This window comes from Aptenodytes forsteri, unplaced genomic scaffold (genome assembly GCF_000699145.1).
Source record: "Aptenodytes forsteri isolate BGI_AS27 unplaced genomic scaffold, ASM69914v1 Scaffold112, whole genome shotgun sequence".
NCBI classification, from domain to species: domain Eukaryota; kingdom Metazoa; phylum Chordata; class Aves; order Sphenisciformes; family Spheniscidae; genus Aptenodytes; species Aptenodytes forsteri.
This window is the reverse complement of record NW_008794883.1, coordinates 499,261-512,799: the sequence shown is the minus strand read 5'-3', so window position 1 is coordinate 512,799 and position 13,539 is coordinate 499,261. Positions and strand designations below refer to the sequence as shown.

At 36.5% G+C, this 13,539-nt stretch overlaps 1 protein-coding gene across 1 annotated transcript in view; it reads right to left on the bottom strand.

Annotated features, from left to right (window-relative positions):
* The window catches only part of GNAS (GNAS complex locus), a 60,558-nt gene extending 47,213 nt beyond the window's left edge, over window positions 1-13,345 (bottom strand). The window contains exons 1-2 of the mRNA XM_009274721.1: window positions 13,301-13,345; window positions 13,099-13,218 (exon numbers count right to left, since the gene is read on the bottom strand). Of these exons, the coding sequence (XP_009272996.1) occupies window positions 13,099-13,218; window positions 13,301-13,345 (165 nt within the window). The remainder of the gene's footprint in view (window positions 1-13,098; window positions 13,219-13,300) is intronic.
* Window positions 13,346-13,539: the final 194 nt, after the last annotated feature.

The window sequence follows — 13,539 nt, the reverse complement described above, 5'->3', positions numbered from 1 at the left end:
CCCTAACTAACAGGCTATGCTTCTGTGAAACTATAAAAAGCTCTGAGAAAATGCACTGTCTGGGTAAACCTTCTCTGGTCTTACTTAGATAACTGAAGTATCAAGGACCATGACTTGCTGATGGCGAGGAAGCCTCATCTCTCATCATACCATAACACCGCGATACTTAAAAAGTCACATTTATGTGAAAAGAAACATATTTCAGTACTAATGTTTTATTTATTAGACAACACTTTCTCCACCTGCTGAAAGTTTCCCAATACAATGAGTCAACAGGCAACATTTGTAAATTGCTTGTACTCACTTACAGGAATCTACGCAGACCTCTAGAGAAAAAAAAACCATCAGCGGAAATCATCATGTAAAAGGGATGCTTGGAAAACAGTACTTTGTTCCAGAAAGATCTTACTGACACAATTCTGGCTTAGAAAAGGGGCAATGCAGAGTCTAATCAGGTTAAAAAACCTACTTGTATTAGAAAATTTCAGCAAATTGAATAAATGGCAGCAGGTAAACAGTGGTTTTCTTAAAAGTCAAACCAGAGAAAGTGTTAAAGAACTTGGAGGTTGAGCGTTTGGGTTGTTAAAAAAAATAATCCTCAAGAGACAAACTCCAGGCCTGGGAAAAAATAAAGGAACCAAGATCAGCTTTTGAGAGGCATTCTAAAAGGATAAAATATTAGTAGAAAAGGAAAGAGAAAAACTGGACATACTGTCTACAAGGTTTTGTTCCCTCCAGATATATAAATACTCAAGAGACTTTTAAAAAAATGTTTATGAAGCAATGTTTTATAGGCATTAGGATGTTGGCAGGGAAAAACATTGGCACAGTTCTTGCTACTATGACACCATGTTCACAGGAACCTTAGCATGGACATGCAACATTACTTTTTCTTTGTAGAATATAATATAGGGTGGATCTGCCATTAGAACAGCTTATTTACTAGTTCCAGCTAAAGTCAATGCCATTGAAAAAAAACCTTACCTACTAAAAGGTGTGTACAACCATTACACAATGTTGTGGTTAAAACTGGGATTCAATTCCTGGGCAAAGTTCACTGTCCCATGGAGCTGCACATTTCATAATAAGAGTTTTAAATAGGTCATCCACTTACAAACCTAATGATTAAAGGTCAAACCAAACCAGCTTCTAACTGTAAAACTGTATCTTGGAGGACATTTGCTTCCCAACGTGTTCAGCTTTTAAAAATAACATTGACCATTGGTTTCAAACCCCTTTACAAACCTACTCTGCAAGGTGGGAGCACATGAACCTTACTTTCATGACAGTCAGGCAGTTCTGCTGCATTCCGCTAATGAACCGCCTTAGAACAGACAAGGTCACAGGACGGCAAGGCAGCACGGTGCATTCCAAGACAAACTGCACACGTTGATTTTCTCCTTCCAGGACAGGTAAATACATGACAAATTTATTTATTTTTCATTGCTCGTATCTGAAATCAAGTGATTACTATTGACTGTAAGGCCACTCAGAGAAGGAAACTGATGGTATCTTGTCATTCTCCCTGTGTTTGGGCAGGGATACTAGAATGTGTTAAATTTGTCAAATCAGACAGTTTAATAAGCCACTTACTTGAATAGGGAAACATCTGCATTCCTAATGGTGTGAACAAGTGTTAATTATTGCTTGCTATTTTAGGGAAAATATGCCGATGATATCACAAAGGAAACGCATACCTACAAATAGTTGAAGATATTCTCCAGTTACTGGCATGTGTCCAGAGCTGAATACAAAACTCTTTGGGAGAGGCCAGAGTACTCAGCACTTCCCATAACCGAGTCAGAAATATTTTCAGCAAGGATTCAGTCTCATTATCAATAGTTTTTCGTGCTTAGAAAAGAATGATGCTGAAATGTTTTGGGTTTCTGCTTACAGTTTCTTCACATTTCTAGTAGCACAAATTAAACGGGATGTGGCTGCAAGGAATGGACAATGGGAAGTGAATTTTATTTAAGAAACTCCTGTGAAGTTTGAACTTTCATTTTTCCCCTTTGTTAAGAGTTTCAAACACCACAGTATTTGAGAAGTGTGCCAACGCACAATTCCATACCCATAATCTACAAAGTGCCTTTGGTTAAAGGGCCTCACTAGCATATCACGCTATTTCTCTTTTATTTCTACTTTCACAAGAAGTTTAATCGCTGCAGAAGCTTAATCTGTTGATACTAGAACACTGCTCAGATTTAATCCTTTCACACAACTCCCATTTAAAGCACATCATGCTCATTAGGGAGGAAGAACTCACTTTTGGTGAGAACACTAAGATGGAAGTTGGCAGATGCAGACCCTACTCCCCATGTTCATCAAGATTCCTCTGCAATTTTAAACCGAGTAATCAATGTTCCTCTGCTTCTTCAGGGTATACTCACACACGGAAAGAAGCCAATTCATTAATGGATTAAACTTACTGATAGCATAAAAGGCTCACAAAGAAGTCTTCTATACCATTCCAGCTCTCTCTTGGGGCAGTAGAGAGTGGATAGAGGCATAAACTTACTGATAGCATAAAAGGCTCACAAAGAAGTCTTCTATACCATTCCAGCTCTCTCTTGGGGCAGTAGAGAGTGGTAATAGAGGCATTTCAACCATCAGTTATTTTTGTAGACCTCTGGCTAAGAAGGAAGGTTTAATAAAACTCTGAGAAATTTCCTTTGAGCCTTAAATTAGGGTTTGGAAAATGTCTTTCATACTACGTCATTTAGTTGCTTTTTGTGTAATGAATATATAATAAACTTAAAACTAATAGTCAAATCAAATGACTTTATTACCTTATGCAGTGCTAAGAACAAACGCCATTTCAAATCATGGGGTGAACCCAGGACCATACTGCAACTTTGCCGCCCCCTTTCAGGTTGGAAACAAAAAGCCTATTTTTGCCGGAAACTTCCACCAACAGAAAAGGGTAAAAGATAAAATAGTTCCTCCTCATTCTAAATTCAGACAAATCCCAAGGACAGATCACTAGTCATCTTACAGTCTTTCTGAAGAAGCAGAATCTGTATTCATAAAAGTATTCATAGACTCATAATACAGTCTACATGAAGAAATCAAGCTCACACTTACAATAGATTAATTAAAAGTTCTGTTTATTTGCTGGGATTTTTTTTAAGAGTAAAAAGCTACCCAGTTTCCTGGGAGCTTAAGAAATCTTAAATTTTACTGGAACACTGAAGAAATGTCACGTACTCTCCAAAGGCAAGTTGAAAACCCCAACGACCCGCTGGTTCTCTGAACAGCAGGACTCTTACCAGAAGAGATGCTTGCATTTAGAAAACAGGATACCCTTAACAGCCCCAGTCAGCTACGGGCACAACAGGTCTCTGGCAGGATCAAAACTCGGAGTCACACACGCAGCAAATACACAAGCAAATACCTGTTCATCCACACACCTTCATTCCCACACGAGCTCTCGCCAACTTCCATTTGAGTTTTGACAAAACAAAAATCCACAAAAGGCCTGCGCTTGTGGATCTCTCTCAAGATTTGGGACCTGACATGTTTTTTAAATTCCATCATAACTCCATCTAACGGCACACTCCCTGTTGCTCTGTTCCGTGTAAAAGTCTCCCTGCTGGGAAGTCACAGATGACTGCATGTAAAAAGGTAACTTTGCACAACTTTGCTGCACTACAATATATTGTATTTGGTACTGGAATAATGCAAAACAACTTTAAATTGAGCACTGAGGGACACGTGTAAAAAGAGCCAAGAGTATTCCACAGAATCAAAATGTAAAATAGATCACAATAGTTTTCACTTTTTTCTTTTTAGCTACTTCCATGCTCATCCAAGCTCATCCTTCACTCATCTGACGATGTAAATTAAATTAAAATTCCAAAGTCATGATTCTTTAGAAGCATGTTTACCATCACATTTACAAGTCTTTGTATATTACAGAATTTTAATGCCCAAAGGTACTTTTTGTTGTACGCCCAAAAAGCACGTCCACAGGGCAATTTGCACATTTACATGTTGCTTAGTCTTAATATAGACTCTCACAGAAACTCTTCTTAAGCCATTGCAATACCAGGCAGGCTCACAGGTAAAATTTTATTTCATCTATGCGTACACCATTGTGTGATAGTCTCTTACTGTGATTAAAACCAGAAAATGCTTAAGAATTTCTATATTAAATTTATGCCTATTTCCTGTTTAATTCAGCTGACAGCTCTTCTATTTCAACAGAAATTGAATTAATCTGTTCTTGTTCTTTGAGACTGCTCTGAGGAAAACAAAGAAGATGTATCAAGAGAAATTAAGTCACGATTTCTTCAAATGAATTTTTGAAATGAACGTGAACTTATGAACCTATAAATATGGTACGGTGGGAATTTACTGGAGAAAAATACAAGTGCAGAATAAAGCATTAGCATTTACTTCAAATGCTAATCAAATAAATTAATAATAAAGCAAAATATAGTGTGTGGTTTTTGTACTATAAAAACAACTGCACTACAGAAAAGATGTGCAGATAATGTCATTGTCTAAAGTCCCGGATTGTAGATTCTTCAATTTAAGGAAATACTTCATGGGACTTCAACAGAACTACGTGAACACCTCAGTGAAAGCACAGCAGAATTCAAAGGGCACATTCCTTTTATTTTCTAGCCAAAAATATTTTCACTTTATGCACAGAATATGTTTTATTTTATTGTATGTAACAAACTGAAGCATAAGAAGTAATAGCATCCTCATTTTCACTGCAGTTAGAAATGGCTGTTACTGGCAATAAAATCTGGATTACCAGAAGGTGGGACAAGAGTTGTTCCTGCCGATGCTGCCACATTTAAGAATCGAATCAGGTGTAGCAAGTACTGCAGCAAACTAAATCAAGAGACTAATCACTATCTAGAAAAGCAACGCTAATTAGTAAAGCTGCTTAGCTCTTACATTTCATCTCATTTCTGTTCACAGAAGTCAGAAGGGAGACTGGCTTTTTTTTTCCTTTTTTTAAATACACGTACTCATTATTTAGGCTATATTTAAAGTCAAGGTACTGTAATATTACCGTTCTTCTGAAACACTGGCCTAAATATATATGTAATTTTACTGAATACAGGCTTAACAATTTATGAAATGCCTCCTACAGAGATGCCACTAGTTGATAGCTTTCTACTTTCTTCAGAAAAACAGATTCTCAAGTTTTTTCCTACAAAGTAAAACTCAGGAAGAAAAGAAACTCAAAAATAAGGTGAAAACTAGGGGACCTATAATTGAGGAAAAAAGGGACAAATAGAGAAATCAAGAAAAATATGCAACCTTCATTACTAGATAGCACGATAAACCAAATTTTATATTAAAGTAAAAATATGAACCACTGACAATTATCAAAATCAAACCTACTATGCATAATATTTAAATTGGTATTTCTCAAAGCTTCATGCTCATTAGTTGGCATCCATTAAATATATTGATTTCCTGATACATACAGCCTGTGTGTGTTACTTTTGCTAAACAGATCAATATGGTATAAATGGATATAAGCAATTTTCTAACTTAATATTTTTTAAAATAATTTCAGCACAGCTACAGCAGCCATGTGGGACCACTGGGGAATTCCTACACATCCGAAAGCTTGCCATTCCAGGTGACAACTACTATGACAACTGCTGTCAAAAAAGACGGCGACCAGGAATTTGCTTGGGAACCTAAAAACTGAATTTTGTAATAGTATTTGCTTCTACTTATTAAAATAATGTCTAGTCACCAAATAAGTCAGATACTACTTTATGCTTATAGTCAATATATTTTCATTTCAATTATTCATGAAAAAAGCTTTGTGTCAACATAATATTTCTTAGTATGACGCAATGGGCTAGTTCGCAGCCTAACTAAAACTTAGGGTACTGCAGACTAAAGCTGAAATTAAAGAAAGCACTTCCAATAAATAGGCTAGCAATGTCCAAATTGGCTAGATATTGCTATGCATTCATAAGAATAAAACATTCATATCAGGCATCTACCCACGTGGACAAAAATCAGAGATTTCAGGAGATTCGTTTGCAAATAATTACTAGTTATACATGTTTTAATTATGAGAAACAGAAATGAAGTCAAGTGGCTGTCTACCTCAGAGTCCCTATACTAAAAGGTGGCTTCAAAAGAACTCTTTAATTAATCTGTATTCAAGAATTTATTTCTGCTATTAAAGGATAGGAAAAACAGCTTTATTTAAGTCCTGTTAAACTCTGATCAGGTAAACTCAATTGGATTATCTAGAAGTCCATTTAGAAGGAGCTGCTCTGTGTAGATAAGATGATGGAGATTTAAAAACGAGTAAGTGAAGATTATTTCAGAGGATCTAGTATCACATCACTCTGCTGATACTGTCTGTAATACTCCCCATTCCTCTTTGTTAACAACATTAACATTCTTGAGTTAAAAATACTCCACATTTTCTAGCAGTTTTGCACCTCAAAATGCTTAAATACATCTCCAAGATAAATATATTATCACTATTTTAGAGATTACAAGATATATAGAGCATTAAAAAAAGAAAGAGTGAGGACAGTGAGGTGACTTGCTCAAAATAATAAAGCAAGTCTGGACAAGAAAGAGCAAGAGCCCTGAATTTTCTCGCTGTGATAGCTGCCCAACTGCCACACAATATTATCCAGACACCCAGAAACCAGGCTCCGTCTCCCAGCTTTCCCAGCTTCCCACGGCTACACCCACCAGAGAAACTGTTTTGCCTACTTCCCCACCCCAAAATCTGTGACATTTAAGATAGCCTCCTGGGAAATGTCCCCCATTAGAGCGAATATGTTTGTCATTACATTATCAAGCTAGCGATGCTGTCAAACCAGAACAGCTCTCTTCTTCCATGATGTATTTAGACAGGAATAATAATGTATCTATCATTATACACATCAGGGTGATTATCTACAGGGACAGATAATTTTGTTCTGTTGCCTACATAATTAAGGAACACTTTTGGCAGCAAAGAGATCCCAGTTCACATCTTTTCTTGCTGAGACTGTATTCTCTTGTTATTTTCTTGAAGATTTTGGTGTCAAAACCATTTTAGGGACTCCTACCCCCACCTCTGACCCTGCTGCGCATTAACATATTACACAATTTGTACCACCTCATTTGTACCACACTGCCTACAGACCATGTTGTAAACCAGCCTTCAGAACTGATCCCTGTTAAAAATAACCTCCCCAAAATAGAAGAAAGAGGGAGTAAGGGTTACCGGGGTTATTTTTAACCTGGATCGGTTCAATGGTCTGATTTACACTGGGGACCCAATGGAGGTTTTTTTGGCGCAAGTGAGGGTGGCACATCATGGTGTGGAGCAGAGGGAAGGGATGGCTCCGGGCAGAGGAGATGCTAAGCTGGCTTTGAGGCTGAAGGCAGCATGTGGTAAAGCCTGGCCTCAAAGACACCACTCAAAAACCATAATAAAACTATTCAGCAGCACCGGTAGTGGGAGATTCAAAATAACTAGAATGAAGCAGTGTAATAAAAAATAAACCAGGACCAAAAAAACCTGCAGACAATTTCACCAACACCCTAAAAATGATCCCATCTCTTCTAAGAATGTATTTTCCTAGATCTAGAGAGCCATAGGCTGGAGTGACTCCTCAGTTATTTTGCATTTCAATAGCTAATATTCTGATTCTACTACTTTTTGAATACAATCTTTCCGAAGTTATTATGGTATTTTCAAAAGACATCTTCCTCAGCTGAGTCCAGATCAATTAAAAATAGGCAGTTGTAAATACTGTTTTGCTATTTTGAATATTTCATTAAAACCAGAGAATTATAAAGGGACTGTGACCCAAAATAAATAGGTTTCATTTGGCAGCTTGGTTCAAATTCATTGATCATGGAAAGAGAAATGTTCACAGAATGAGAGCATTTCCTTTCCTCTTCTAAAAGTAAGAGCAAAAAGAAAGGGATTAGAAAAAGGCCACTATTCTAGTTGGTCCTAGGGATGGAGAAAATATCCTAACCACTGTCTGGTATGCAGAACAGGAATAAAAATATCACCTCTATAACCCAGCTAACCCAACATCACCCTATATTTGAAACAGATATACAGCTAGTCAGAATTATTGAAAATATTTATGAGGTTGATTTCTGACATTGAAAACATACACACAATTGTGTATCAATGCATCAAAGGACAATAGTGACAGAAATGCCATTTGGAAGCCTCAACTACAAGCATCGTTTGTTTTTATTTTCCATTTTAACTGATGGAATAGTTGTAAAAACAGCCTGAAATTTTGATTTGTGAGGTCTTTGTTCTTACACACCACATTGTCCCTGTAAAGGATGTATTAATCTGGTTACACGTAAAATTAAAGAGTAAAATTTACTCCTACAAAGTTTAGCTAGTGTGAGATAACTAAAAAAGCAGTTCTAGCACAAACTTGGGCAAGCTTTCAAATTTACTGCTCAAGCAAACCAACTTTTCTATTTGTTTCATTAGAGAACCTCAATGATGAGCATAGTTCATTTTATAATTTCTAAATTGCTTACAAATTTCTTTTTAAAAAATATTATTTATCATGATATTATCTCAAAACACAAGCCTAGCAGCAGTAATTACATGTGTACCTTCAGGTCTGTACCAATACATCAACACAGAAAGATTACTACCTCATTTCTAAGGCTTTAACTAATGCACATTCACAATCAGCTCGATTATTAAAATCAAATGCTTCACCTATCTCAACTAAGTTCAGTTTGATTAACTTGGAGGTTTTCTTACTTCAACTTCCTTTTCCTTTGCTTAAAGTCGTCATGCTGGCCAGTGACAATTTAATTGCAAGATAAAAACCCAACTTGAATAAAGGCAATGATAATGGTCCTCTTTAAATAATCTTTCATAAAAAATTGGTACTGTAGTGTTTTAGAAAAAACAGAGTTCTGCTTTCAGTACTTCTCTATGGAAAGCATGATCTCTCTGTTATTCTCAGTGTTCATTCAAACTAGTAGGGCTAGACTTCTTTGGCAAGACTTAGTCATTTAATGTCCTGTCATTTTAGCAAGAATGTTTCCCCAGTGATGCCAATAGAATACTACACACAATATTTATCAGTGCTATTCATATTAACAATAGATTACGTGGACCTGATTAGACTTCTGTTATTCCCATTCTGCTCTGCTCTAAAAAAAGGCTGTGCAACAAGCCTAGTAATAATAAGGATAGATTTTACCCCCAAAAGAAGCAAAGTATTTTGCAAAACTAAATCAGAACAGCACTCCATTACCCATGGAGATATTATGTCCTCAAGCTATTTTAGAATTCCACAGTGAGCTAAGGCAGAAAATACTTCACATAAAACCATGAACTTAGTACTCAGTTGTTTTGCCTAGAATATTACTAATTAGCATTCTCCACAGGTTTTCAGCGTGGTTACGTTCCTAGCCCTTATCAATTCACTTCAGTCACATAGGTTTGGGTTTCTTCTTGTAATTTGCATTTTAGAAACTGTCTGTTGAAAACATACTGAAGACAAGACAAATTGGACTATCGGCTGTAAGAGTGAAACTCTTCTAGGTTCTTGCCAATGGTATATACAGTATGGTGAAACAACATGGAAGGACTACAAAAGGAACTACAGATTTGATCTACTAAATATTGCAATACTTTAAATCATCAGCATGGTTATGTAGACAGAATTCCTTTCAGTAAGTACTACCCTCTTCCTTTCCCCATATGCTACTATCTGTATTCAAGAAATCTATTTGCTTAATACTAAGTGTGCTGAATTAATAAATCTCCAACATACTAATTTTTTGGTTTTAAAGGGAATGTTTAATCTAGCACTGCACTGTACCAACGTTATTTTTAACTCCAGTTGTTTTTTTCTTCTTTTTTTTTAATTCAATACAATACACTCTACAGAAATGACACACATTTCCTGTAAGTCAAAAACTGCAAAGCAAACAGATGGAGACACAGACTAAGAAAAGAATTAGAGTATCAGGATACAGAAGTTGCACTTTGAATCCTAGATATGTAGAGCCAGACCCCTAAACTATCATCACACTGTAAAGGTCCTACATTCTTCCTTTACTTTCTTCTGCCTTTCACGTTACACTGAACCTTGCTGTTAGGAAAACTGAATTCTAGCTCCACCTGTACAACAGGTAATTATAAACACAGACTTTGGTGTGTACTTTAAACTTCATTTAAAATACTCCTTCACGTACAGAAGAAGGATGAGGCCTCTTATGTTCTAAAGAAGATGTCCTGTGGTTGGAGAAGAAATTACACAATCCTAGTGCTAAACTCTGTATGTCTGTGCATTGCCTTCTGGAGAGCTTATTAATTAATGTTTAGAAAAAGATGAATGGGCACTTAAAGGGAAGCAAAACGGCCTTGTATTTTAAAAGAGTATGGCGCTAAGTACTCACAGCCCTCAAATAATATCTCCTTGGTATATGAGTGTTTTTTCTCCCTGCCTTCTTGTTCTTCCTATGGCAGAGGAGAGCAGCATCAAATACTATACTGAGGAAAGCATGTCTTCATAACAGCTGATATATGATTCCCCATGAAGAAAATGGAAGAGACAGAAAGCAAGTTCTACAACTCAAAATAGGCAGCATTACATATCGCTAACATGGCTAGAAATTCCCCTCCCTTCTTCTGCATTAATATGCTACATAGGAAAAGGTTTAGCTGCCAGTTTATGAAATTCTCCCACCGAAGTACTGGAGGAGAAAGTAGATAATCAAGATTTCCTTAGATATAAAGCATAACTAGCATAAGGCTACCCTTTCCACTTACAGAAAATTATTTTTTCTTCAAAGTACTTTTATTTAATCTATAACAAAATCAAAATTATTTTTACAGAGGTACCCAAGGATCATGTATTTTTGATACTATGCACTGAGAGCTGGCATCTAGGGACATTCTAGATCTTAACTTGATTTAAAATACGTAATCAAAATGCAGGTTCAGTTTTTCCACGTAGCAAAGGACTATAACCTACATTCAGACAAACTCAGAAATCAGATACATATTAGCTTATATAATCACCGAGGGCCAACAATACTCCTTCAAAATTAGTGGCTAATGTATATCCAGGTTAAAACCTCAACCCTACAAACATTTATGTATGAAATAGTTAATCATGCCACTGAAGCTAGCCACTAGTCAAAGTTATGCACATGCCTAAACCTCTGTAGAGTCAGAGCTTAAAAATTTAACACAATACCTTTGCTCAGAGAAGAAAAACTAGTTTTATTGGAGCACTGTTATTTCTGAAGTTGTGTGTCATTCAACACATCAAAGACTCTTCACTGAACTTGAAATTATTTATGGACCTGGTAAGTATATTTCTATTACTTTAGACATCAAGGGCTTGCTACCATGTATCCTACCAGAGCTAAAACGTACCGAATATTAACTGGTTTTTATATAAAAATTAATGTAAAACATACACACTTGGCTTATTCACTTACCACTACACGATTAACCCTTGCTTTCAGAGGAAAAAAAAAATAATTAAAAAAATCACCGCATTCCAATTGAATGGAAGAAAAAAAAAAAACAACCTCTGAGACAGAAGAGACAAGGAAAATCAAGTATTTCAGTACGAGGTAGGTCACAGGAACTTGTTACAGCATTGTTACAGATCACAACCTGAAGTATCACAAAACAATGGGCAGTAGGAGAGCTGCGGGCATGCAGCCAGTTCAAGAGCACACAGGGTGGAGTAAGGAGCCTCTGCCTTTTGTCTCGAATATTCTCCTAAAACTATCTTCAAAGTACGAATTTTTTTGCCCCCCTAGCAGAAGAGATCACCCATGAAGGGACCAAATGTTCCTATGAATAACACTGAAAAGTGTCAAAATTAAAGAATTGTCAAGTTAAAAATCTCAAAATCTCTAATTTATTTAAGATTCTTTAAGCTAAAATGACTAATAATACATTTTACGTGCTACAGAAGAATCATACATCCCCCTCTCCATCAACCTGTCTGTGCCTGCTGAACTTTGAAAATGACTGGATTTGAAGATTACAATGCCAATATTTCCAATTAATTGCTAATAGCATATGACTTCTGCCTTGTACACAAAGTATGTGGTTTTGGTTGTTTGGTTTTTTCTTTTAATAAAGGTTGACCAAAGCAGAGAAATTCCCAGAAGCAGCAACAGTTGCAAAAGGTAACTGTCATTGGTTTCACAGACTAGCTTGTTCAATAATGTTTAGAAATCAGAGTTACGAAAACCTTGCTGTGGTGCAAACTACCCCACATCTTACTACTATTTGCACTTGCACCTTCCTTTCAAGCACCTGGGACTGACTGCTGTTGGAAACAAAATTCTGCTGTAAATGGATCATGATTTTGATGATACATCATCATAATTCCTACCCTCAGCCCTCTGGAACAGCGCACAGAGAGAGAATACAAACTTTGAAACACTCCTGTATTACTGCAAGTATAAGGTACTTCATGGTAATTAATATCTTCGCAGTGTTTAAGAGTTCAGTGTTTGCAAACTGTATTTTCATGGACTTCTGCTACTAGCCTGGTTGAGATACAGTAGAAATTGATCACAATGAGTGGGCACAAAGATATACCGTCAAACAAATAATTATACTTTCTGCATTTACTCTAGGGCTGCTGGCATTTTGAATGATTAACTAGGACTGGGAGGGCTGGGGCAAGGACCTAGTATGTGGAGCCTTTGCAGAAAATCTGGCTGACACAGCTGTCAGAGAACATGTCTGAATCGGCAAGAAAACTCTATTATTCTTTCAAAAGAGAAAAATCATCAACAAACTGCTGTGCATATCTTCACCCCTTTTGGGCAGGGCGATTCCCAACAACATCCAAACATTACTGCCAGCACTGCCCATCTTAACTGTAGCTGATTATTTCGGTAGAGCACAAGAAAGGAGACAAGGGTCTCTGTGTTCATAAAGGATCAGCCTGAATATTCTAGCTGGGTTGCTACATACTTTATTTGATTAGCACTGACCAAAGACACCTACTGTAGTAATTCCCAAAAGAGCAGCTCACTGTTTTTTGTAAATATTTACTACAGTGCAGCGAAATATAATCGCTTGCAAAAAAGCATGACTGCAGCCAACTCCAATTATTTACTTACCGGTGGGAAATCAAAGTCTATCTGGTTGGCTAAATTTAAGATGTAGTCGATTCGAAACTGGTTCTCGGGATTGGCTAGTTCAACTGGAGGTGCCAAATTGCCCATTGCTGTCACTATTGTCTGTAAAGAAAAAAAAAAAAATTGCGGAGAGTGTCTAAATAGCTAGCTTTGAATAGTTAAAAACAATAGCTCGTAAGTTTACCTCTATAGCTTCTTTAATATTGTTTTTAATATCCTGAATTTTCATTTTCTTCTCCCTGTAATAAAAAAATACATTCTTAAATTTATAAGCCATAAAAGCAGAATATCTTTTTGAAACAGAACATGAACTTGAAAAGTATTCTATCAAAACTGTATTGTCACTAATGACTAAAGCGCTCTCAGTCACTGAATCCTTTTGTAGATAGACCTGATTAACTATCTCATAACTTTACTTAAACA